We start from the raw sequence: 27341 nt of genomic DNA on the forward strand, positions 1-27341 counted from the left end.
CTGACAGGAATAAATTGAACACAAAGTATCAGGATTATTCTCACAAAGTAATATTCTGTGTTTTATTTTATTTCGTAAATACAATGGCATTCGCTTCTGTGAGATTTTGGCTCGAAATTATGCTCCTGGGGCATTGTGCATTCAAAACATGCTCCTGGAGCATAATTTCGGGCCAAAATCTCACAGAAGCATGGCATTCTACGCTACATGAGTTGATATGTACAAGTAATTAGCTATATAATAGCTGGTATATAAAAATAGAATAATGCAGCAATTCATTTGGTATGGTAATCTCAACACAGCTGCAATGCTACAGTACATGTTCAATATATTCATATAAGCAAAATACTAAGCAAATCAAACAATCATATATTTTAAACTATTTTGGTAAAACTAGATTTGGTATCATAAATGAATTTTTTATAAAAAAAAAGCCTTTCTATTCTACCATTTTGGATAATTCTTTGGTGATTTGATGTTGTGTATTGATGACAGCAATATGTTTTTAAACTATACATACATGGTGTACCCAATGTAAGTTGATCTCACAGTCACATGTGAAAGCCACATTGTAACATGCTTATACAGTGGTTGTGTGATAACTTGTGAGAAACACTTGAACCATCATATTTTAAGAAATATAGATAAAATATGAAGAATTATGTCCGTCTTTGACATTGTGTCTCATTTTTTTTAGTGATTAAGGGGTTCATTTTAATAGAATTAAGGACATGATCAATTGTTATGCCTGAGGCGGACTCCTTTATACATTCCCCAACATTCATTGATTGTATGTTATCAAATAATAACAAAAAATATGATTCTTAGAAATATGATTTTCCTGTTTTTTCTACTTCAAAATTGCCACTCTAAATTAAAGCAGCTGGGCATTAAATTTGTTTTTGCCTGGTTCTCGACGAATCACATGCGCTGTTAGATAACGCATATGTATGAAACATGTTTCTACAACTAAGAAAGTAATTATAGGTAAAAATGTCGCTTTATTAATGCAAGGAAATTGAATTTGGGATTCGCAAAGGATTTTTTTTGTAGTGACTGTGTAAACTTACTTTTGGTACTGTACGAAATTATATTAAACTTATATGTATGAGATAAATATTATAAAGAAAAATAAACATTTCAAGGCCTATTAATATTAATAATATATGTTTTTGTATAAGGCATGCAATATGTTTATTATTCACACAAATTTATACATAAGTTGCAACTTGGATGGCGCTTTCAATCAGCTGTAGTCTAAGACTAAAATAAATCCGGTTCTTCAAAATTCCGACAATCCTGCTCTCCAGTACTGATGCACACACAATAGGATATGATAATACACCGCAAAACCTTGTCTACAAGCATATACATGTACTAATTTAATACCAAATATAAAGATTCAAAAATGATAAACAAAAAAAAGCGACCCTATTTTTCAGATTTTAGGATCGGTCGAAAAAAGCCAATACAAATAATTTTTAGGCCTTATAATAAATGCAATAACTTGTGCTACACTTGGGCAATCATAATTTACCCGTCTAATGCGTACTTACAACTGCTATAAAATGTCATGCAAAGGCACAATGGTCAACTTTAAAACACACTATTGTTATAGTATCTTTGGTGCACTGCAAAGTGAAAGTTGTAAAAGGCAAACAAAACAACCATGAAAAAAGAGATCACATGGTCTGAAATCTGTATGTATAGGTTTTGAAATTTGTAAGCTAGACAAGTCTGATGAGAAAACACACAAGCCCATTGGTACATAATGCTGACAGGATACTGCATATACATGAAATAATTTCAGTATTGAGCAATCCCCCCTGTGCTGTACAAAATTTAATTTTCTGCAGATGTCACTTAATGTTAGCAGTGCTATCTTCAGTAGATACATGTAGCACTTGATTTTAGCAGTGCTATCTTCAGGGGATATCATTTGATGTTGACAGTGCTATCTTCAGTAGATAGCACTTATTATATCACTCATACATAAATTCTAGGCAGTTCATTGGTTGATTACCATTTATCATTTTTACCATCATCCTCTCCGTGTGATAGTCTTTACCATCATAGTGCTCTGCCGTATTGCGCCTGCGCCAAGCCGTGCGCTGACTCTTGGACTCGCCGATTTAGTTATGGGGTGGACCCCAAAATGTGAAGTATATCACGGCAAAACATGGTGTTATGTTGATGAAAAAATGTATTTCCTACCTTAAATAGTATTTTAGTAATAGAATTTCTGCATGAGTGATATAAAACAAATATTAACCGTCTTAAATTCGTGTAATGGTCGAAATATAATCACTCGGTGAAAGATGTATTGTTCCATTCCACTCACCGTTCCGGCTCGTGGAATGGAACAATTCATCTTTCACCTCGTGATTATATTTCGAGCATCACACTCATAGACAGTTAATATTTGTATAATGTTAGCAGAGCTATCTTCAGTAGATAGCACTTGATTTTAGCAGTGCTACCTTCAGTAGATAGCACTTGATTTTAGCAGTGCTATCTTCAGTAGATAGCACTTGATTTTAGCAGTGCTATCTTCAGTAGATAGCACTTGATTTTAGCAATGCTATCCTCAGTAGATAGCACTTGATTTTAGCAGTGCTATCTTCAGTAGATAGCACTTGATGTTAGCAGTGCTATCTTCAGGAGATAGCACTTGATTTTAGCAGTGCTATCTTCAGTAGATAGCACTTGATTTTAGCAGTGTTATCTTCAGTAGATAGCACTTGATTTTAGCAGTGGTATCTTCAGTAGAAAGCACTTGATGTTAGCAGTACTATCTTCAGGAGATATCATTTGATGTTAGCAGTGCTATCGTCAGTAGAAAGAACTTGATGTTAGCAGTGCTATCTTCAGTAGATAGCACTTGATGTTAGCAGTGCTGTTTTCAGTAGATAGCAATTGGTGTTAACAGTGCTATCTTCAGTAGATATCACTTGATGTCAGTAGTGCTATCTTCAGTAGGTAGCACTTGGTGTTAGCAGTGCTATCTTCAGTAGATATCATTTGAGGTTAGCAGTGCTAACTTCAGTAGATAACACATGATGTTGCTATCTTCAGTAGATATCACTTGCTAGCAGTAGATAGCACTCTATGTTAGTAGTACTATTTTCAATACATAGCCCTTCATGCTAGCAGTGTCTTAAAGGAGTATTTCGTGATCCTAGCATCCTCTTTTTATGACATTTTTCAGTAGATATCCACGAAAAAAGCTTATTTCCAAAATTTCAGTTGATTCTGATTTTGCGAGTTATGCATCTTTATGTGTATTTGCACTGCTCCATAGACAATGTGTTGTAATTTCGTTCTGGTATACCAGAACGAAATTCAAATTTCACGATATATTTGCTAAACGAATTAATCTGCAAGAAATATTTTGTACATAAACATTATGTAGCCAGAGATTTCCAGTGATATAAAAATCTCAACTTTTTTGGAGAAAAGTGTGGGGATGATGCTGTGGATCACGAAATGCCCTTTTAATTCCCACCTAAAACCACAATGTACAATATCAATTTCATTTTTTTTTCCAAACTGTTTTTTAGCATATTTGTAATATTTACATATTTGTTGTGATTGTATGAAAAAACACAGCAAGTTTGTATTTATTATTGTAACACAATAATTCCCCTATCACCATAGTCATTATTCTGGCATTAATTAGATAGGAAACCTTCCTGACAATTATTATTAATATTGTGTTATCATCTGTGAGAACGAATAACAATACAGTGTGAAAATTAATACTGTTAAACAAATATCCTGCTCTCCAGTACTGATGCACACACATAGGATATGATAATATACCGCAAAACCATGTCTACAAGCATATATACTTCTAAACAATGGTTTTTTTGAGGAAAGGAATATTTGGAGTTTGAGTTAGGGTTGTACAAACACATATTATTGTAAGACCAATCTATTGTAATGTGTTTGTGGGGGGTATTTGCCTTTTGTTTCTTTCATAAAAAACCCTTGTTTAGAAGGATATATATAATATAATTTAGACAGAATTATATGGTATAGAAGATATATGTGATAAAGGTGATAATACTAATTTTTTAGTTTTCTCAGAGTCTCGATGTAAAATTTATTTACAATTATCAATGTAATTAAATGATTAGATCCGTTGTATAACACAAACTATGTACACAATATATAATAATATATAGAAGAAAAAATATTTATAGTACAACATTTGCAACCAAGCAAGGAATTTACAATCGAAAATAACTCTCCATGTTGGATGAAAAGTAGGGTAGTCGCAACTTTAGGTTGTTCTTCCATATGCTGTTAATAACAGCTACAATGTATAACAGTTATCTTTATTTATAGATGTGATTGCATTGATGCAATTGATACGATCAGATCCAAAGTAGCCAAAGGCGTCAATTGCGAAATTGAGATCGGAAAAAAAAAATTAATTAAAAAATAAAAAATTCCTTGCTTACATGTATTTAAACACACATTTCCAGGAAGTATATGGTACATTAACAAGTAATAATGCAAATTGGAAATTTTGAATAAAGTAGTTACTGAACTGTAGTACATTATTAAGGCAGTTTTACATAAAATACACTCACAAATCCATCCCTTGGAAAGTCTCAAACGTTTCTTCTACAGGATGTATCAAAATGATTAGTACCCATCAGTATCCAAGACTGCCACATCAAAATGCATCATCACAGCCACCTGGTTTGTAGATTGATGTCAAAAATGGTCATTAAACAATAATAATCATTTCAAGCAGCTCTAATGTTAGCAGGCATTCCATTAGACAACAAAGCTGATGGGTACCAATCATTTTGAAACACCTATATCCATACATCCATGATCCTTGACAGGCAGCCTACGAGCTAAAAAAGTTTTCTGTTGATGTTTACATGAAAGCCAAGCCACCGAGACGTCTAGCAAACAAAGATTGTGAGGTTACTTGGTCTTGAAAAGAAATCGAAATAGATTCATGTATCACAACATCAGGAGATTCCTTCAAGCGGTGCAGCACCTCCATCTGAAATGGCCTGATGTCAACTACTCAATGAAAGTCCAAAATTTGTTGTTGTACTTCAAAGTCCAAATTTGCTGTCGTAATTTTATCAATCATAAGCATGGCTTTCTATTTTAGTACTGTTAATATCCCTAGATGCATATTTCAAATTATGATCAGATGGGTATTATAGATTGTCCAGGCCAATATCATCCAGTATTGATGGCCCATCGTAACCGTTATCTTCGATACCATGTAGTAGATTCATGTAATCCCCAGGTAATCTGGCCTTTGTAGCTCCAGCTTCTATCACACTTTTATACTGCGGTGATGGTTGCCTGTACGCTATATGTTTCATCTGGTACGTGCGACAATTAATCATCATCTCACCGTCCGGCAAAGATACATTGACATGGATCACCCTGTACAATTTACCTTCCTGTCTGGGAGGTCACAAAGAAAGAAAAGGATGGAACTATTAATTTGAAATTCAGTTTTATTTGTCTACTCAAATTTCTCAACAATTCCGGCTATATTTTGTTCAGTTTTGGACTTGGAATTTTTTTCTTTAGCTTTCTTCCTTAATTTTCAATTTTTTTTCCAACTTTTTTTTATATCCTTCATTTTCTTTCTTTATCCCAAATACAACTATCCATTTGAAATATATCAAAACCTTACAAAGAAAGAAAATGAAAGTTGAAAGTGAAAGTGATAGTGAAGAATGCTTCAAAGTTATACATTATTATGAAACCTTTGACATTGACAATGTACTACTGTGTGGCTATAATGTGGTTCGCCTCAAGTTCGGTTGTGAAGCAGGTGGGTGGGTGTTTCACAATGCGTAGTATCGAAATGCGTGTGTTAAGTTAATCATGCAGAGTGTACATGCCTGCATATATGGGTAGTATGTCCGCACGCTTGAGGCGGAATCGCGAAAAAGCAGACGTCACTACCGAACTTACTGTGAACCACAGTATATCAAAGAAAATGATCTCACTTTCCTGTACAGAGCAAGCAGACATTGAGGTTAGTGTAAAGCCATGATTTCTCTGTGATATGGGAAAACGGAAAAATTCACGGAATTCGGGGATGTTGAGGGGAGACTACAGTAAAAAGGTACATATAATTATATAAGACAAATTACACTTTTAAAAACATGCTTGTATGGGAATGTATGCACTTTTCAGTGCTTTATAATGTAAAACGGAAAATCACGGAATCGTCCATTTTGTAACACGGAAAAATCAAGGCTTTAGGTTAGTGTAAGAAGAAACCATCTGCAATAGCTGCCAGGTGTTCAATATAGAATGCAGAAATTGTCAAATGTCTATAGAGCAGCTATTACAGATAGGACATTCTTGTAACTGGAATATCCTAATGAGCTGTTAAAATGTCTGCATGTTGCTTTAATAATAATAATACAGGAATTTTTAATTCATATACAGTAATCCAAAAAATTAAGGTACCAGTTATGTTTACCCCCTGTATATCCTAAACAAAGACAGATATGTCATAGTTGGAACTAGTGGCCAATAGCTGCATCTTTTAGCTCGAATTTAAGACCTCATTGGTTGAAATTGTTCAAGAAATAAAGACACGACGATCCAAAACACCAAGGCAGGTGCCAATTTAAAAGCTGCAGTTTCCTCTATTGCATGCGCTATAACGGCTATTGATTTTATACACAAAGCGTTCGTGAATAAGGGAACTAGCGCTGTGCTTCCATTGATTAGCACGTTAAAGCTAGCGTCATGCTTTCATTGATTAGAACACAAAAGTGCAACTTTTGATTTTGTCTCTTCAGTAGGCTTTAGATCACCGTTTCTAATTCTCAACCAATTTCAACAAACAAGGTCTGGAATCAGAGCTAAAGAGTTCAGGTATTAGCTGCTTGTTTTAATTTTGACATATTTGTCTTTATTTAGGATATACAGGGGTGAACACAACTGGTACCTGAATTTTTTGGCTTACTGTATTTGTTACTTGTACAGCTAGCATACATTTGACAAATGATCCATCTGCAGGCTTACTGTATATGTTACACATGCAGTACACTATTCAAGTACTTCCCACCTCTATCCTGGGAAAAGCATAAATGGGTTGTTGCACTCCAGGGTAGGGAGCATGCAGCATTTTGTATCTTGCAACCTGGGGATTGGATTGTAGCAACAATGGGATAGTGGGGTATGTAATGCCTACAGTGATCCCTAGGGGTTGGCTTCCCTTGTGAGAAGTCTTGCACCCCTCTTGCCCTCCTGTGAGAGGCCTTTTTTGTAATTTTTAGCCCATTTTGTCAAAGTTTGCTCCCTTGGAAATTTACCTTGCCCCCCCCCCCCCATTCTGAAAAAGTCCAGGCTACGCCACTGGGTTGGGGAATATATTCAATGAGAAATATATTTAATGTAATTAGTTCGAAAATTAAAACTTAAAAGTCCCATATATTTCTCCACATCCCCAAGATAGGGTGGGGGTACTAGAATAGTGTATTACATTTATGTGGAACTTAACCTCAAATATTATGTTACATGTAAATTGTTGGGCATATCCCGTTCATACATGTACAACCCTTTGTTTTGATCATTAACCAGTCCTTTCTGTTTTTTTCCTATTCATGGGGCTGCAGGTTTCAAAATACTTACATAAAGGAAGTTTTAGGTGTCTATTCATACTGAACATTTCAACTAAAACCAAAGCAAACTCTAGCTGACCCTGCATGCAAATAGTGCCTGAACCGGTACCGTAGTTCACACATTTTATAGTGCAATTATATAAGATCACTGCTCTTTACTTTTTGAATTCACACAATTAGGTGGCAACTTGGAAAATATTCCGATCACCATTATGATTTATGTGATCATGACAAAGGGTGGTGACTGATGGTGACAATGCAATTGAATACCTGAGTGGAAGAAGGGCCCAACTCCATCAAAGCTGTTTTTGAGATATTAAGAAAAAACTTAATATTTGGAAGTTTTATCGACAGAATCTTCAGGGGCCTTTAATACATGAACATACAGTATTACATACATTCAAAATTATATATGATGTTTCCATGGCAACAGTACAGGTCTTAATACGGGCTGGAGTTGGGCCCTTCTTCCACTTTTATACTGAAAGTGCCAGTTCCGTAAGAAAATGTGTTATAAATACATGTAGCTACAGAAATTTGGTAATTATCCATTAATTGCACAAGTAGAAGCATGTAAATATGTTAGCAAGAAAGTTTATTGTAGTGAAAAGAATTCTTCTTTAATCCAATATTTGTGAAAGAAGGGCCCAACTCCATGGAGTTGGGCCTTTCTTCCATGAAAACCATGATTAAGTGTACGTGGAAGACTATTTAGAGAGTGGATTTTGGCTCATCTTTCACACACAAGGATGAACTGTACAGTCTGCTGGCTATAAAATGCTGGGTCAAACTCATTTTTGTAAAAAATTGGAGTTGGGCCCTTCTTCCACTCAGGTATTCAATTGTATTCATAATCATGACACCAGCTAGAGCAAGCAATAATGGGTGGAGACAGTGAAAGCATGGTAACCATGACACCTGTTACTACATGAGTAGAGACAGTATGGTTCACTACATAAATTATATGCCAAGAATATGTTCCATGTTAGACATTTGTTTCCCAAATCATAGTAGTAAAAAAACTCTATAAAAAACTTAATATACGGTACTATAGTTTTATTACAAAATGAAACACTAAATGAGCCAAATTATAATTTGTAATTCATTCTTGGTGAATATGGTGAGAACGGGTCTGGTACACGTATGATGATTATTCCAATTGAATGACAGTAATAAATAATACAAAGCCACAATGATTCTGCATTAATGTCTATAAATAGAATGGTAAAATTGCTTGTTAGTTGTCAAGGTCTGTTGCTTTATACATACTTTGCTTTAAAGACCCATTCAGTGATCCCAGCGAAGTGTAAACAAAATTAAAATTGTTTATAAATTGCTTAAAAGTGAAGGATAAGTCATTCAAATAGTTGTTTGGTATTTTTTGAAATGACAACTTTGGCAAAAAACAAAGAAAACAGCAGTACTGACGAAGTTGAAGCCCCATTCAAATACATGTAGCTAGTTTAGATACTGTCAGTATCTAAATTACAGATTCATGTAAAATGTCTTATTTTGTCTTAAATACACAGCTTTCAGCTTAACCACTAGCAGGCTATGTTAGCACATCTATGACAATGACAAAGGTACCAAAATCTGAATTTTGATAATTTTACGATCGTCCGGATGAGCAAATCACTGAACGGGCCTTTAATATTATTAATTTGTAAGGATGTAGATTCTATGGTCTGTAGGCAGCAATTTGCAGTCAAAGTACTTTCAGCCGGGGTACTCAAGTTTGGTTTGGGTGGGGTGTGCTGCTAAGAATTTTAAAGTCGGCCCCTCAATATCCAAATTTTCATGAAAATCCTACCCATGTTTGCGGCAGGTCCCCTTATGGTTATTTGTGTAAAGTGTGCTGAGTCTTGTGGATCAACGTCTAGGCGTTGTGCCTGTGTGTAGCGCACTACATTGTATAAATCACTGCGTTTTTTTTTGTACTGAGTACCCCCCCAGGACTTTCACAGGTGAATATAATTAAAATTATTACTGCTGTTGATGCTGCTGTCATTGCTACGTACTGCTGCAACCTGTCATTGCTAGTCTACTTGTTGTTATTGCATCTATTGTTACTGCACCTACAGTTACTATCGACAATTAGGGTTTTGTAAGGAGGAGCAATCCTACTATTTGCATGTACAGAAAAGAGTCAACATAATCTTTGACAACAATATTTGATGAATATTTTTTAAAGGTTGTCCTAAAAATAATTCTGTGACAAATAGAAAAGAGTCCTGGCATTGTAATACTAATACCGTATTCGTTCCAATAAGCGCCCATGCCCCAATAAGCGCCCACCCAGGGTATTTTCAATTTGCTAAAGGGTACCATTAATGTTGAAGTGACAGATATCAATAAATTGAAATAGCTGGAGGACTACAAGTCCTGTGTAAACTTGCAATACATTTTCTTCATTAGAAAAGCTACTAGAATGTCTCTAATAAACACCCCTTATGAAAAAAAACCCAGTTAGCAATAAGCGCCCACCCAAAATGATTTTATTAAGTGCCCTGGGCGCTTATTGGAATGAATACGGCAGACTAAAAGGAAGTGGTAAAGGGAAGGTAGACACCCAATAGATATACCGGTACTGTACAGGAAGAAGACAAAAACTAAATCTGTGTGATCAACTGCACTCTGCCACAGATCCTGGAACCGTGACTCCACTCAACTCGGTATTTACTCCGATCATCAGCTCGTAATAGGCGGGACTCATGAGTCATAACATCGTGGATTGATATAGAATGGCGTAAACACAACTTGCCACAGCAGCTACGCAAACTGCGCTTTGCACTTTTGTGAATTTATGTGTGCATAAGTTTGGTGTTCATTGACTCGCACAGTAAAAAAAACCCAAACAATTCTCGTATAAATTATACGAGCTGATCATGTATGTAAAATGGTTGTTGAGGCTGTTCTTCCTTTAGCAGTTACTTGTCAAGTAAAATTATTCCAATAAAAAACTTGCCAGATTTTCCTGACACATTTGCAACTTCTGCTTTTATCTGTTGGTTGTGTTCGTTTGTGAATACTTCATCTTCATAAGGGAACAAAACAATGTTTTAAAATAACATCCTATTATTCCGACTAAACTTTTTGATGTCCCTAATGGAAGGACTATTTTTTATAGGATGTCTTTGAACTTTTGGTTTGTCCCCTAAGTTGAACATGAAAAGTCATTCATTAACTTTCATTTGGAAAACTAATGAATCCTTTTCTTTTTTTGGTAGTGGTATTATTTCATAGCAAGGTTCAATTTTGTTACACTTCCATGGAATCATCTTCCTTACATTGTAGATTCTCGCAAACTCATCTACCAAGAATCAAGAGTAGTGGCGGCACCAGGAATTTTGCAGGGGGTGGTGGGGGTGGGGGCTCAACATATTTTGCATAAAATTGTTGCAAAAAATTGCAATTTTCATAGCTTTGGGATTTTATGACATCTTGACATTTTGGGATTTTAAGACTGCCCCCCCCCACTTAAAAGTAGGAAGGGGCAAAATGAGGGGAAGAAAAAATTGCCCCCTCCCCCCTTGTCACCCCATAGTGCTGCCACTGATCATGAGGGAATCACCTGATTCTTTTGAACCTGCTGTATGCAAAATATATGAATCTTGGAGAATCTGCAAAGGCATTTCAAAAGAATTATTATGAAAATCAATACTCTATGGTCCGATTTCTCGAAGCTTGGCTAGTGGTCAGGCTTCATAAGCCAACAGGCTAGCCCTACCAATGTGGGTCCATTTTATTGATTTATCTTTCTAGGTGATGTATGATATGAAATTATAAGTGCTGGTATATATAGGACTAATTGGGCTTAAGCCTAGCCATGCTTCGAGAAACTGGCCCTATAACTCTTGCTGATTTTGAAACCATGCAAAGTCAAAACTGCATATTTTGTTTGAATCATTTCACATAACATCGTATTATAGGTATCCTATTGTCTCAAGGTAAATAATGTTATGACACATCGTTAAGTGAAACGGATGATGATTTGTACAAATGGTTTCAAAGGTGAAAATAAAAGAAGTGACGTGCTTACTTGTCTAAATTGGCCATATCTTGTTGATGTATTTTCCATATGACACCCCATACATCGTGACCTGGTGCCTCTTCTATGCTAGCCACTCCTCCATGCCATCTGTTACTTGACCAATTATCCTGACATCCAAACACTAGTTTGTAATCCTATGATAAATAACAAGGGCAGTTAATTAGTTTTAAAAGTGTATTAGTGTATCAATTTCCAAATCAAATATAAATAACTTAACGGATTGAAATGCCATCAGTGCTTGCTTGATCAAGGGTGAAAACCCGGCCCCCCAACTCAACACAAAAGTTTACAACTATGAGAGTTGCCAAATCTTTCAAAGGCCCCCTTTGCAATGATTTTTCATCAAATTTAACCCCCTTTTTCATGCAAAATCGAGGGCAAAATTTGGCCAAAAACAACCCCTATTTTGTAGTTTTTTTAATGACCAGAATTTCAAACAACCCTTTTCAATGATTAGAATTTCAAACACCCCTTATCAATGACACTAAATATTGACATAAAATTTCCGATTTTCTTAAGTACCCTTTTATCCTAATTTCATGGACAGTGCAAATTAAATACCCTTATTTTGCTGATTTCACTGTCAAATTTCACGGACAGTGCAAATTAAATACTCCCTATTTTGCCAATTTCGCGGTCCTTGCTACTGGTAAAAAAATAACCCCTTTTCTGCGCAATTTAGTAACTCTCATGGTTGTCAACTTTTGTGTTGAGTTGGGGGGCCGAGGTGAAAATAAGAGCTACCAGGACTCAGTTTGGGGAAAAAGTAAGTCCTGAACTCCTGGTTCACCTGAATTTAGTAGGGACCAGGACTCACTTTTGTCTAAACAGGACACACTTTTCAGTAACAGCCAGAATTTAAGCCAAAATGGTCTAATATCCAATGGCACAGGTCAATTCAACAATAGTAGATCATACATACATACATACATACAAAAGATTTTTATAACGCGCTTCTTACAGAGCGATCAGAGCGCACACACACAAACAAAGAGAAAACAAAAATAAAACAAAAAATATCAACATTCTGGATACAAATGACACTTAAGCATTTTTTTGAAAGAGTGAAGTGATGAAGCCTCCCTGATGTTACGTGGGAGGCTGTTCCACAATGAAGGTGCCGCAACACAAAACGATTTGTCACCGATGCATTTTTTTACCAACACGAGCTCTTAGTAATGTGGTGTCTTTGGAAGATCTTGTCCTACAACCAGTTGAAGGTATTTCTCTATGAGATAGTAAAACACATAAATATTGGGGGGCATTACCTTGTAAACATTTATAGACGTACATGCAAATCTTGAACTTGATTCTATCACGGATAGGCAACCAATGGAGGTTATGCATTAGAGGCGACGGGCTTTCACATCTACCAACTGAGTGAATCAGCTTGACAGCTTTATGCTGAAGTGATTGCAAGCGGTCAAGATCTCTAGCATTTGCACCATAGAGCAAGGCATTTCCATAGTCTAGCCGTGATAGAATCAGAGCTCGAACTACACTATGTTTGGTTTCTTTGTCCAGATATCTACTGATACGTCCTACGTTACGCAAATGAAAATTTAGTGAAGATATTAAACTGTTGATGTGTGGAGTCATGGACATATGCTTATCAAAAACAATTCCAAGATTGCGGACTGTATCAGAAGGAACAATGATGTTATTATCGACTTTGAGTGTCACTGGTGGTATTTTGTTCAGACTCTGATAAGTTCCAGCGATGAAAAATTCAGTTTTACCAAATTCTGAAATCACATTGCAGAGAAACCCCATTTTGGTTCACCATTTCCTATTTCTAAAGTATCTTAATTTGTATGTTGATGGGCTATGAACAAGTACGGTAAGTGAAATGTTACAGTAGGCAACTCATGGCCATGAAAAAAAATTGTTTGCTTAATTTGCCCTCAAATGAATTTTAACAATTGGGTCGGTCGGTCGGGATTTTTTTTTCTTCTATTTTTTTAAAATTACTAGCAAACTCTACTGTAAAATATATGAAAAAATATGAAAAATCAGACAATTTTGTTGTTAACATGAATCAACTAACATTACAAAACAACTAAAATGTTGAACACAAGCTCTAAAATATATTTCTTTTACATCTTCAGAATGCAAAAATTTGAAAAGAAAAAAAAAACTTTTTCAGGAATTTCCAAAAATAGGGTCGGTATTCTTTTGTACAGTAAATTTATAGAAAAAACCCTTTTTTTCTGATTTCCAAAATTAGTGTCGGTCGGTTGAGGGCAAGCAAATATATATATTTTTTTTGCCTCATGGCCCTGAAACAAGGCCCGTAGTTTGCTTATTTCACCTTTTACCTTGCATCGGAGAATTGCCCACTTCTATCCTTACTGAACTTTAACTTGTCCATCATGATTTGACCTATGGACCGAGTGTAAAGGCGAGTGAAAGTACACACTGACACCTAGACAAAGTCGAGTAACAAAATCAACAAGTGGCGGCTCCTTTGGTTAGGACACCTCCTGAGACTACCTGATGATACCCCAGCAATGCAAGCTCTTCAAGAATATGAATGACAGGTTAAACGACCATGAGGGAAACCAAAAACTATGTGGATATCAGCAATTCAAAAAGAGCTGAAAGAAATCAAAGAAGACTTAACCATAAAGAAAGCAACTGAACTTTCGAGAGAGAGACCTACTTGGAGAAACTTTATTGTTGGTGCTATATGTCAAACTGCTGACGAGAAGCGTTTATGATGATGTTATCAAGGATGACAAAGATATCACACAGATTAACATTTATATCTAGATTTATTCACATAGGTTTCTGCCCCTGTGGTGTCGGCCATATTGTAGTAGTCATGTGTGGTAAGTGATGCACGATACCAAGTGTCAGTAGGGATGAGCGATACTCGATACTACAATGATTATGATGATATATAATCCTAAGTACATAATAACAAGTGAAATGTATGGTTAGTAAACTGTTGAAATAAAAAAAAAAGATGCCTTCGATCACCAATCTTGTGATGATGTTGACGTTTTCATCCGCCCTATTATTAGACAACGTTTATTTACATACCTTCAACTTTGCAACAGCATAAAACTCAGCTGACGGATTATTTATGTGGATTCTTGCTTTGGATAGATTGCTACCGTAAGCAAAGTACATAAAGGTTTCATTAGTAGTAGTAGTCATTGCTTCTCCTTGCAAACAAATCTTCTGTCACACCAATATACCTATGGGTAAAACAACCAATACAAACTGAACATGGTTATTAAATTGCTTCAACATGTACATCTATTCATCAGTTCTGAAAGAAAAGCAAAGTTTTACTTATTTCGAAAAGACTCATATAAACCTTACAAACAACATCATACCCTAACATTAACTCTAAAAATATGAAAAAAAACCCTCTTAAAACCAAGGATTGCCTAGTTTGTAAGAAGTGGATGAGAACAATGCAATGCTTCCACGTGTTATTTCGATGCATTGGAATCGGAATTGAAATTATTTTAGCCGATTCAGAATTAAATCGAAATATCTTTGAGTGTTGATAAATTGAATTGGAATTGCATTGAAATGATTTTGAGAAACAGAGAATCGATTAGGAATCGAATCAATTGAAAATTTAAGCTACAAGGGAAAGAATTGAATTGCAATCATCAATGCTAATTACATGTAGTGCATTTTGATTCCAATTCAATTCAGTAGGCTACACAGCTGCAACTTGCAAGTAAACTTGATTTGAAAAAGTCATCATTAAAATTTATCTGCCAAGTTACTGCCAAGCTCCAAAAGGTCACTCATTAAAATTCTCCATGATTGAAATAAACAATATTTGATTTTCTCAATCACAAAAAAACAAAACAAAGTTCATCAACATCACAATGGTTGATATAATCATCTCTTAATTATTGAAATGGGCTGAGTAAAAGGTATTGAAGTTAACCTGAACTTGTGTCAAAATTTTGTTCATTAATTTTTCTTTAAAATGTTAATGAATGTCGTTGTAAACATACAACAAGTTTCTTTTGGACATTAGAGTGAACTTTATTGATAACGGTACAACAAACTTTCATCCATGCTGATGAAGAACCTTTAAGTTGAAAATGTTGATTTTAATTATTGACGGAATCTGTAGTACCGGTACTTTTAAGATGCAACCCTCAAGATTGTCTCCACTGCATTAAATTTCACATCAATAGGCAGCAAAAGTGGAGGAATGAGGGGGGGGGGACGACACCTCTAAATTTTCCAAGAAAGGATCGTCCTCCTAATAACACTATCGAACAAAAAATGACTAATTATTGCCCTGTGCACCTTCCTTTCTTTGTTTGGGCAAACTAGGGTAAAATTGCACAATTTTGCACCCCCTTGCGTGCACTGGCCCACCAAATAGCAAACTTCGCCTGAATTTTGGGCTAAAACCATTTGAAATTGAATATTATTCACACGCTTCATGCACAAATGTCCCCATAAGACCATAACAAAATATGTTTGCCCCCTAAATTTTAATGCTTCCACTGCCATGGTCAATCAAAAATAAGCAATGAATTGGAATTGAAATGTTGGGTGACTCAAATCAAAATAGATTTAAATTTAATTTTAATGCATTGAATTGGAATTGAATCGAAATGATACGAAACAAAAAATATTAAATTTGAATTGAATCAATAAAAAAATAGGGAGAGAGAATCAATTGGAATTGAATCAAAAACAAATAATTATGAAGTGGAAAATCAAATTGGAATTGAAATAAAGTTTTGTGGCAAGTGAAATTGAATTTGAATCAAATTGAAATCAAAAACCTGAATCGAAATAGTACTACCATGGTGATGATGACGCATTGTTTCGTAGAACCCTGTGACTAAGGCGCAAGTCGTGAAGTGGCCTTTATTAATATATTCTGATGCTTTAATTAATTTTCTGTGTATTAAATTTGTGACTAAATCAGTCACTGATCCATCATACTCATAGTCTGTACGGACAGTTGGTATTTTTTCTGAATTTGATTTTTATCCATTCTACAACATGATTAACTATCAAGATGATTCCCTAGCTACTGGTATCTGAAATTACAGGTTTACATAATTTACAATCTGACATTTTCTTACTGTATTTCCCTGTACCTTAAGTATTTACACAATATACTAAAATGCAGCAAACCTTTTACGAGCGCGACTACCGTGATGTTGCAAATTCGGCGCTAACAACGCGTACGGCGCACAGTTCATTCATAAATTTCCACTGGCAACAACAGATCGCCTCAGCAGCCAATCAGAGACAAGTGCGTGCAACGCAGTAAATATGCGATGTATCCTTACACTACGCGCTCGTCTAAGGTTTACTGCATTTCAGTATAGTCAATAACACATGAACAACTGGCTTTACACTGTGGTAAATTACAGTTGCACTTACCACATACACACACACACACACTGTCGATGATGATTGGCAATGTTAAAATAACACCAATTTGCTTCTCTAAATTCTTCAATATAAATCTCAGCAATTAAAAATCAGTTGGTTTAAACATATATATGGTGTTCCACAGTGTTTGTCAAATCACGTAAATTGGCAATTCCGCCACGTTGCAATGTTAAAATTGATTTTTTCACGGGAACGATTTCGTGGTGTTTCTGCCGATGAAGCAGATGAACTGTTGACAAATATTTAACCTGATGACGAAATACAAGTGCCAACCGGTTTCTAGTAATAGACTTACCCAAGTCTCAACAGTAATGGAACACGATCTGCAAACTATTCAGGGCTTGTATAGGTCTAAAAAAATGACGACGTCTGTCGATTCAAAGCGCATGCGTAATTGATTTAGAGACAGCCCGTTGGTAAACAAACAAACTAAAACCGCGGGAATAAAGTTTTTTATTGGGGGGGGAGGTAGTGAAAACTTTTCTTCGGAATGGGGGGGGTCATGAATATACTGTGGGGGTTATTGAATCTTTTGACTAAAAATTGGGGGAGGGGGTCATATTTTTTTGCACTAAAAATAAGGGGTAGGCCTAGGCCTTTCAACTTCAACTTCATTTCCATAATCAAACAAACAGACAAATACTTAGGGCCTATTGGATACATTATTACAAAGAAAGATTAAACGAAACGATTATGGAGGGAATGATCGAAAGGCCAATAAGGCCAGAATTGATCACCCCCTTTTATAAGACGGAAAAATGAAAAGCAAAATGAAAAGACTATCACACAAGACACATAAAACTTAAATTTTGCTCCAAGAATTCTTTGACATTTTCGTTTATGGAGTTCCACAGGATTGGGCCTGTGGTTCTGACCGCTTGATCAGTAAAAACCTTTTTATTTCTTGTTTGATTATAATTGTTGCTGTTTCTTGTGTGATAGCTGTGGATATCAGAACGTTTTGTAAAGAAGTTATTAAACGAGTTTGGTAATTGATTAAGACAGTATTTGTACATAAATACACCTAATTCTAATTTGTAGGTGTCAAATAGGCCTACGTTTAAAAAAAATCATATTTATGAAAAAGTGGCCCAGAATGATTCCGATAGTGGCTATTGCCCCCCCCCCCCTATAAAATTAGGGCTGGTAAAATTCTTCTAGGCCTACAAACAAAATGTGAGCATATTCCAAGTTATAGGCTTAGGCCCCTATAGGCTATTATAAATGCTAAATTTTTGCGCACTATGCGTGCCTTCTTTCTGGTTCTTTATGTTTACGATCAAAATTTAATGTGCTGCGCACACTTTCATCGCACTATAGCCTAGGCCTTAGTTCCAGCAATTTATCTTGAGTCTGTGTATAGGCGGAAGGAGGGGGGGGGGGGGCATAATTTTTTTTGACCCGTGATGGGGGGGTCATAAAACTTAAGCTTGGGAGTGGGGTCATAAGAAATTGACTCTGGTCACCAACATAGGGGCTAGACCTATTCATGACCCCTTCCAACATCCCCTTTAAGGCCTTGGGAGCTCTTGGCAAATTAAAAACTATGCAGTAGCTAGTACGGTATATAGCCATCTTGCACCAGCCCCTTGATGTTTTCAATACGAAGCATATAGCATGACCTATCAGTGTTTGCACTCAAATCGGGACTCAATATTGGGACAAATAAAGCACTAGAGGAATGGTATGAGTGGAGGTGGGGGGGGGGGGGGGGTAGGTTGATGGTGAGGTACTTATATTTTTTTTAATAACACAGAATTATTATCATATGGGTAGGCCCTTTTTGGACAGCGCAGCCGTCCCCAAAATTTTACACTAACAGAGCACTGAAAGACCCTTGATTTTGATCATTTCAGCTCTGAAAGACCCCTAAATTACTAATTCCTCACATTTCCAGTCTTTTAAATTCCAGGCGATTTTTAACCAGAAACCAAGAAAGTCCCTTGATTTTGACAGTTCACAGCTCCAAAAGACCTTCCTTACCCGGTACACCATCAGCTCCCAAAGACCCATCACCTCAAACTTGTGGGGGACTATAAACAAAAACACACTAAAACAGAACATTTTGTTTCACATTTTAATTTATCTTTCAAGCACTATGTAGTATGTAGTTTTACTTAACAACATAGTATGTACTATTGTGGTTAAGTTTGGTATGAATCATGAAAATTTGAACAGAAACTATCTACAGCATTATTATACATTATATTCTTTGGTTCTTTATATGTGACACATCGAAACACGGCAGTTGTCGGAAACCCACATTTAAAGATAATGAAGAAAATGTACCCCGAAAAATAAAGGAAATAATAAGGAATTTGAATTCTATTTGTCACATAAAATCACCATTCTACATGCGACGTCAATGAAAGAGGTGTCATTTTAAAGCTTAAAAGCAGTCCTTTAGTCTGGTAAAGAAACCAACAAGTTCATTTTTGACGACAACTGCCGTGTTTCGATGTGATGGGTCACATATTTTAAAGCAGAAAATGGCCTAAGGCTCTATTAGTAATGTGCTAAATAAGAAAATTAAAAAAATCAGACTTTTCATTAGAATAGGTTCACTATCACACTCTACAAGTGATAGTACAGAATACAGTATAATAAAGATAAAAATGTCAATTTGTGGTCAATATTATACACACTTGCAGCTCCGTGTAATTGCATGCACTTGCACATACCTTCATAATTATTCAACACTAGGCCTACTGTTTTCTTTCGTTTTTTGCCAAAATTTTTTATTTGACAAAACAACCTAATGACAAGTTTATTGACCTATCGTTTTTTTTTCTAGTACTTTTGCTAGGATCCTTGATAGAACCTTTAGGCCTAAAAAAATTGTTTGATTGGCGCAACATAAAAAAAATTAGAGTAGGTCGGTCGGCAATTAAAAAAAGTTTTACACACATTTTCAGATGTTAAACGTATGATAAAGGCCTTGGAACTTTTTTGTTCTTTTTTAAAAATTTATTTTTTCAATTTTTTTGCAAAAAAATAAGAAAAAAGTCTAGGGTCAGGCCTATTTTTAGGGTCAGTCGGGTTACGCCAATCAAACAATTTTTTAGGCCTTACATAAAAATGATTTCAGTTTCATAGCAATTCTTAGAGTAGGAAAATTATTATACTTAGTTCTCTGGGTTGATAGGATGAACAAATTTTAATATTTCCCCAGAGCAACCAGCGCACATAAACGTTGAAAAAGATGCACTAATTTTTTCCATGTTTATGTGTGCTGCGCTGGCTGCTCTGGGGAAAGATTAAAATTTGTTAATTCTTAGAGTACTTTGATATTACACTTTGGCATTACATAATAATGTTCTTTGGTTCCGCAATACGTCCAATCTCAATATTTCAATTCCCAACATAACATGCACATACGAATCCTCCCGCTGTTACTTTTTATTGACTTTTTGTACTTTTTTTGAACATTTTTATTATTCAATAAAAAGTCAAAGCACACTCAAAACCTTGCCCTGCCCCTATGAGTGAACCAGAACTTTTCTGGTTCTATAACTGGATAGCAACTTTTAAGAAGTACTGACCCCTACTTGTTAAAGAAAATGAAGTGCAACAGCAATCCTGGTTTCATAATCAACCAAGTGGTAGACTCTGGTTCACCTCAAAGTTGATAGTAATGTCCAGGGGCATAGCCAAGAATTTTGGAAAATTGAGGGTGTACTCCTCAGCAAAATGTTACAATATTGCTTTAATTGATAAAACAATCCAAATTAGAGCTGAAGCAATAATTATGTGTTATGTGTATTTAGGGGTGAATTATGGTGGGGGGAGGATTTTGATTGGCAAGCCTTAGAAGGGGGAAGGGCAAGCATTTTTTGGCAGGTCAAAAAGATGTGAGCAATGCAATTTTGGTACAGATTTTTTGGCACATTTTGGAATTACACCCTAAAAATGTGAAGAAAAAGAGGATCCAATTGTGCAGAATTTCTTGCTCCCATCATAACATAATTTTTAAAGAGACCATTCAATATGTACACCAGGGGAGTGGAGCTTTGATTCAAAATATTGGATTACCTTCTTGTTTCCCCTTTTTGTCCATTTAAAACTATACATTCCCCCTCATTTCAAGGAAAAAAATGTCAGATTACCCCTTCAAGACCACCCAAAAAATTTAGATTCCCACCTTAAAACTCCCACTCCCCCTGACATAAATATTGAATGGATCCTAAGGTGGTGAAGGGGGTCCCTAAATTTGGCATGATGAGGAGAGAAAGATTTTTTAAGCATGTAAAAAGTGGGAGCAATTTTTGGGAGGCCATTTTAAGAATACAACCCAGGGTACACATAATTATTTCAAAGCCCCTAATTAGTAAATCATGGCAATATGTCTACATCAAATGTTAATTAAATATTATTATATACATAATATATAACATGCATATACAACATGTATAAAAACTGTTCATAAATATTATATTAAGTATAAATTGTCAAAACCAATGAGGGAAGTATAAAATCTAACCCAATCAGGGCCGGATTTACTAAAGGGCCAGATGGGCCTGGGCCCAGGGCCTCCCAATATTTGGGGGCCCCAAAATTGCTCTGTGCATCTTCTTTTTTGGCAAGTAAAACACCATGTTTTGGACAAAATAGTGTAAAATTGCAAAATTGGCACTGGCCTTTTTTATATAGCAAAATTCACCTTCATTTTGGGCGAAAATATAATGGAATTATTTTTTTTTCCAACTTAAGTACAGATGCCTTCCTCATGGTGAGTTTGGGGCCTCAAATTTTGGCCTGGCCCAGGACCTCCAAAAGGTAAATCTGGCCCTGAACCCAATGCTACTTAAAGTACAGATATTATAACTCATTTCATGAAGTACTGCCATTTATCCATAGACGGTCAATGCAAACATTTCTAACTACAATAAGCGGTCCTGGGTTCAACCATTTCTAAATTGAATATTTTTTTGAACCAATCAAGGAGGGTATTAATGAGATCATCTGCAAATGCAAGTTTGACCATAAGTAGTTTAAAGCCTAGTCATAATTGGCAATTGAAATGAGCATTTCAAGTTATCAACCAATCAGAAATGCTGTTAGATGACCAATAGTGTCCAGGGGTTAGTTAACCCTTGAAGACAAATTAGTCCACTTCTATTGGTCATCGCTTGCCATGCCATGAAAATACACTATAGAAATACTGCTTGTTATTTTATTCATTACACAAGGCCAAAAAAAAAAAGAAGGTTTGTCTCAAATCACACGATTTGACAAAAAAGAAATGCGGACATTTTTTTTATTTCAAAAAATTTTTTTAGAAGTTTTTTCCAGAAAAATTGGGCGAAAATCAGACTTTTTTTCTCAAAATACCATAAAAAAAGTCGGGAATAAAAAAAAAAAAAAAAAAATAAAAAAAAAAAAAAAAAAATCGCATTTAGCATTTGTTTTCAAACCACTCGTGAGCTTTGAGACAAACCTTTTTTTTTTTGGCTTTTTTTGTAAAAAGTAAGTACTATATAATTTTTATAGTGTACGTTGCTGTTCATTCCTGAACTTCTCACCAAGTTGTGACATCACTTGTAGAGGCCCATCATAGCCATTGTGTTTAACTTCACTAAGAAATTTTCTGTAATCATCCGGCAATCCTACGCTGGAAGCACCAGTCATAATGACATCAAGATATTGGGGTGATGTAGGTATTTCTATAACACCATCCATTTGGTATGTCCGACAGTTCAACAGCTCACCTTTTGGTGTTCTTACATTGACATAGATGACTTTGTACCCTCCTTCTTGTCTGTAAATAAATGAGTAAAAAATCTCAATTCAATAATTACTCCCATTCTGTTTATACTATACTTGTTTTTAACCTTGTGCATGTTTTCCACCAACAGTTCAGGTTTAACAAAAATAATGCTGAAAAAAGAGAGTCTGTATGTAGGAAACAAAATTTTATTTTGTTGAAAAGTTTTGTAAAGGTTCTAAAAAAAATTATAGGTTGCAGAAATTTTTTATACATGTGTACATACGAGGGGCGGTCAAACAGTTTGTAGAACAAGGTATGCTACTTTGTCGCACGGTATTGAATTTGGTCTCATTTCAAAGCTTGTTCCTTCAAAACATTACTAACAAAAATAATCAATTTTTGCATGACTGTATATGGGCAGGACATGCTGAAGAGGAAGCCTACCTCCAGAAGTGAACACAGGGTCATTGTGGAAATTTCTTCCAACGGTGGTGAAAACTCAAATGATTCCTGTAAATGGTGATGAAGTTCTTGATATTCAACAGCAACGAAATGGTCCTTAAAGTTCAAGGAGGGAATGGGCGTCCTTGAAGATCATCCAAGGTCCAAAAGACTTACTGACATCACCAGTGATGATATACGTTCTGGTACGGTGGCATTGATAATAAGTAAAGAACCAAACAAGAATGATGAGACAGCCGCAATATATGACAACTCTGATGAAATTGTTTTCAACATAAATCCATTAACATTTGGGTATTCCAGGGTGTCTTCTAGATGGGGTCCCCGATGCCAGTTGACATAATCAGGTCCACACCTTCTATACACTTAGTATGAGGACCGAGACAAGTTTTGTCTATATAAGGTTGAAGGTGATAAGATATACATTAATCACTGGAATTGTGAGTCCATTCAGTGGACGCACCTAGATCTCCCACCCCTAAGAAGATCATTACTCGGTGACCATAGTAGAAGGTCTTCATTGCTGTTTTCTGAAATTCATGTATATCAAGTGAAGAAGGTTGGTCTTAGGAATGGGTCTGTTCTTGAATTGTGTCCTGTACCCTATTTTCAGTTTGTCAAGCTGCCATTCAGAACAGAGGGGTTAGATAACTAAAGTAACCATATTGTGGTCTAGACATGGCCTCTAGTTAGTGAAACCTATTTTAGAATTTTAAGCCCTACCTTTATAATATCAGGTTTGCTGGTGATCAATGCTGGTGAGCCTTCACTGAAGAGTGGCTCATGGAGCACTCGGAAGACATCCATTTTGTTGATATAGAAGGTTTCAAGAAAAATTGTGACGAGTGCATTAAGGTATGCAATGACCATGTTCAAGAATTTGGCCAGTACTCTTTCAAGTACCTTGTTCTACGAACTTATTAACCGTCCCTCGTAATATCACATACCGTAAAACCTCGTTTACAAGCATATAGTGTGTTTTTGTTGAAAGCTAAATTAAAACGAGACAGCCGTAAATATGCCAATACAATATATTGGTCTTACAATGGTAATTGTTTGTATATGTTTGTATCGGTAATTAATTTACTCAAACTCCATAATAATATACTTTTGTCGACGGATGGCGTCTGGATTAATTTAGCTTTCATCAAAAGGACTCTATATGCTTGTAGACGAGGTTTTACGGTATTCTCTCTAGTCCAAAGGGTCGCTAATCCGAAGGTTCTCTAGTCCGAAAGGTCGCTAGTCTGAAAACCAAATTAATTTCGCTAATGCAAAGGTTCTCTAGGCCAAATATAGAATAAGGGTTAGTGTTAGGATTTTGGGTTAGGGTTAGCGAGCCTTATTCTATATTCGGACTAAAGAACCTTATTTATTATTTGGACTAGCGAACCCACGGACTAGAGAACCCGATATTCGGACTAGCGAACCCTTTAGCAGAATTCGGAATAGCAAATGGTAAATTACATGTTCGGACTAGCGAACCTTCGGACTAAGGAGCCTTCGGACTAGGGAACCTTCGGACTAAAGAGTTGTCACTACATTAGGCAAAAAAAAAAAAATGTTGTGTTGCCCTCCGCGGCCAGGTCAAAATCGCGAAAATCTGGGCCCGTTTTTTTTTTTTTTTTTCTTCCTACTACTACAACCCTGCCCCACCAATCAATGTTGGATGTTTCTAGGGGTGCATGACCAAAAAAACCAACTACCAACATTGATCGGGGGAATGGGGGCATATTTGAAGTACCCATGTTAAAGTGTTCGAACAATTATGACCGGGATTGTGAGTTTCTGACATGGGTGGTTGAGCTGGCCTCCCCATACACTACAATACATACCTATCTAAATTAGGCATATGATCCTTATGTATTTTCCATACAACACCCCACACCTCTTCTCCTGGAGTTTCCTCTATACTAGCAACACCTCCCTTCCATCTTGTACTCATCCAGTCCTCCTTACGCCCAAATACCAGCCTGTAGTCCTGAAATGGAAGAAGAATAAGAACACACTACTCTATACTAGCAACACCTCCCTTCCATCTTGTACTCATCCAGTGCTCCTTACGCCCAAATACCAGTCTGTAGTCCTGTAATGGAAGAAGAATAAGAACACACTACTCTATACTAGCAACACCTCCCTTCCATCTTGTACTCATCCAGTCCTCCTTACGCCCAAATACCAGTCTGTAGTCCTGTAATGGAAGAAGAATAAGAACACACTACTCTATACTAGCAACACCTCCCTTCCATCTTGTACTCATCCAGTGCTCCTTACGCCCAAATACCAGCCTGTAGTCCTGAAATGGAAGAAGAATAAGAACACACTACTCTATACTAGCAACACCTCCCTTCCATCTTGTACTCATCCAGTGCTCCTTACGCCCAAATACCAGTCTGTAGTCCTGTAATGGAGGAAGAATAAGAACACACTAGATGATACAACACCCCACACCTCTTCTCCTGGAGTTTCCTCTATACTAGCAACACCTCCCTTCCATCTTGTACTCATCCAGTCCTCCTTACGCCCAAATACCAGTCTGTAGTCCTGTAATGGAAGAAGAATAAGAACACACTACTCTATACTAGCAACACCTCCCTTCCATCTTGTACTCATCCAGTCCTCCTTACGCCCAAATACCAGCCTGTAGTCCTGAAATGGAAGAAGAATAAGAACACACTATAGCTGGTCATACTCAGGAATGTGATATGAAGTAGCTATGTGAAAAGAATGGGGTTTCTAACCATGGTTGGGATGGGGGTATTTCCATAAAGAAGAACCCATGCTTGTCATGTTTTTTTTTACTTGCACCAATGTAATTTTTGAGCACCCGAGGCACTTCTGCACAGCACATCCTCCAAGGACAAGCGACAGCTTATTTATGGAGTATTCATCTCAAGACTCAAAGAAGTTGAAATAACATCCTAAATGGAGTATTCTGTTTCCCCATGAAGGCTCTGTAGATCATACCCCTTAAACTGCAGTTAATGCATGCTTAAATGGTGTATAACGATAAAACTCATAAATTGAAGTTATATTATCCCATATATTATAAAAATCTACAGGTTATTTTATCATAGAAAACAGAGATTTGACCATAAATATGGAAGGCTACGAACAAACAATATTGGAAGTTGATCACAACAAGTCCCGCGACAAGTAGGCCTACCTCTCCGGCCCTTTTTTGATGTTTTCTTGGATGCAAATGCCTAGACGTAGATGATTGACAAACAGCACGTGATCCCTCTCCCCAATATCAAAACTTCTTTTTAGTCCCCCACAAGGTAATTTATCTACACAGCACATAATCTGACACAGTGAAATACACATACACACTCTACAAATGTAGCTATTTCAAACATTACTTACCACCAATTTGGCTGTACAACAAAACTCAGCTGATGGATTATTAATATGAATGCGTGCCTCTGAGAGATTACTACCATATCCAAAATACAGAAATGTGTCGTCACTCATCCTGATATACTGGTGGCTGCAAACCTCTTGCCAAACCTTCAAAAATGAAGAACAAAAGAAAATGGGAATAAAAAGTTGATCAAAAAGGTAGCGCTGTACTCAGGAGGCCAGAGGGAACTCAATTTGGTATATATCGTATATAGGCATGTTGTGTTGTTTGAAAATATATCATCAATTTAACGTTCATGTTCTTCTACACAGTAGCGTAACTAGGGTTGGTAGCGCCCGTTGATAAATTGCGCGCGGAGCACGCAAAATTTTGGACAAATAAGGCCTACCACTAATTAATTTTGGATAATAGAAGTTGAATACTGTCTTAAAATATTCTTTCAATTGATTTTGTGCTGAATTTTTGACTTTCAACGCTTGTAGGGGCGCAAAATCGTTGCTAAATTGGTCAATTTGGTGCCCCCTAAGGGTGGCACCGGGCATGTTGCCCCCTAGTTTTACCTAAGTCTACCTTTGAATTTGCTTACTGATAGCTTCACATTTGAGGCTAGAGCCCTTTGCTATTGAAATCTAGTATAATCTAGTATCAATTTTAGACTGTTCAAAATAGGCAACACTTGCTCAAAAGATACAGTTCACTCTGACATTCAAAATAACTATGGCCACGCGT

The 27341-nt window shown here is 36.2% G+C and overlaps 1 protein-coding gene across 1 annotated transcript in view; it reads right to left on the bottom strand.

The window, feature by feature from the left end:
• The window catches only part of LOC140172448 (uncharacterized), a 32524-nt gene that overhangs the window by 2491 nt on the left and 2692 nt on the right, over positions 1–27341 (bottom strand). The window contains exons 2-7 of the mRNA XM_072195596.1: positions 26615–26758; positions 25084–25229; positions 22602–22837; positions 14728–14849; positions 11671–11816; positions 5192–5445 (exon numbers count right to left, since the gene is read on the bottom strand). Coding sequence (XP_072051697.1) covers positions 5192–5445; positions 11671–11816; positions 14728–14849; positions 22602–22837; positions 25084–25229; positions 26615–26758 — 1048 coding nt within the window. The remainder of the gene's footprint in view (positions 1–5191; positions 5446–11670; positions 11817–14727; positions 14850–22601; positions 22838–25083; positions 25230–26614; positions 26759–27341) is intronic.

The sequence above is a fragment of the Amphiura filiformis genome, chromosome 16 (genome assembly GCF_039555335.1).
Source record: "Amphiura filiformis chromosome 16, Afil_fr2py, whole genome shotgun sequence".
In the NCBI taxonomy this organism is placed as follows: Eukaryota; Metazoa; Echinodermata; class Ophiuroidea; order Amphilepidida; family Amphiuridae; genus Amphiura; species Amphiura filiformis.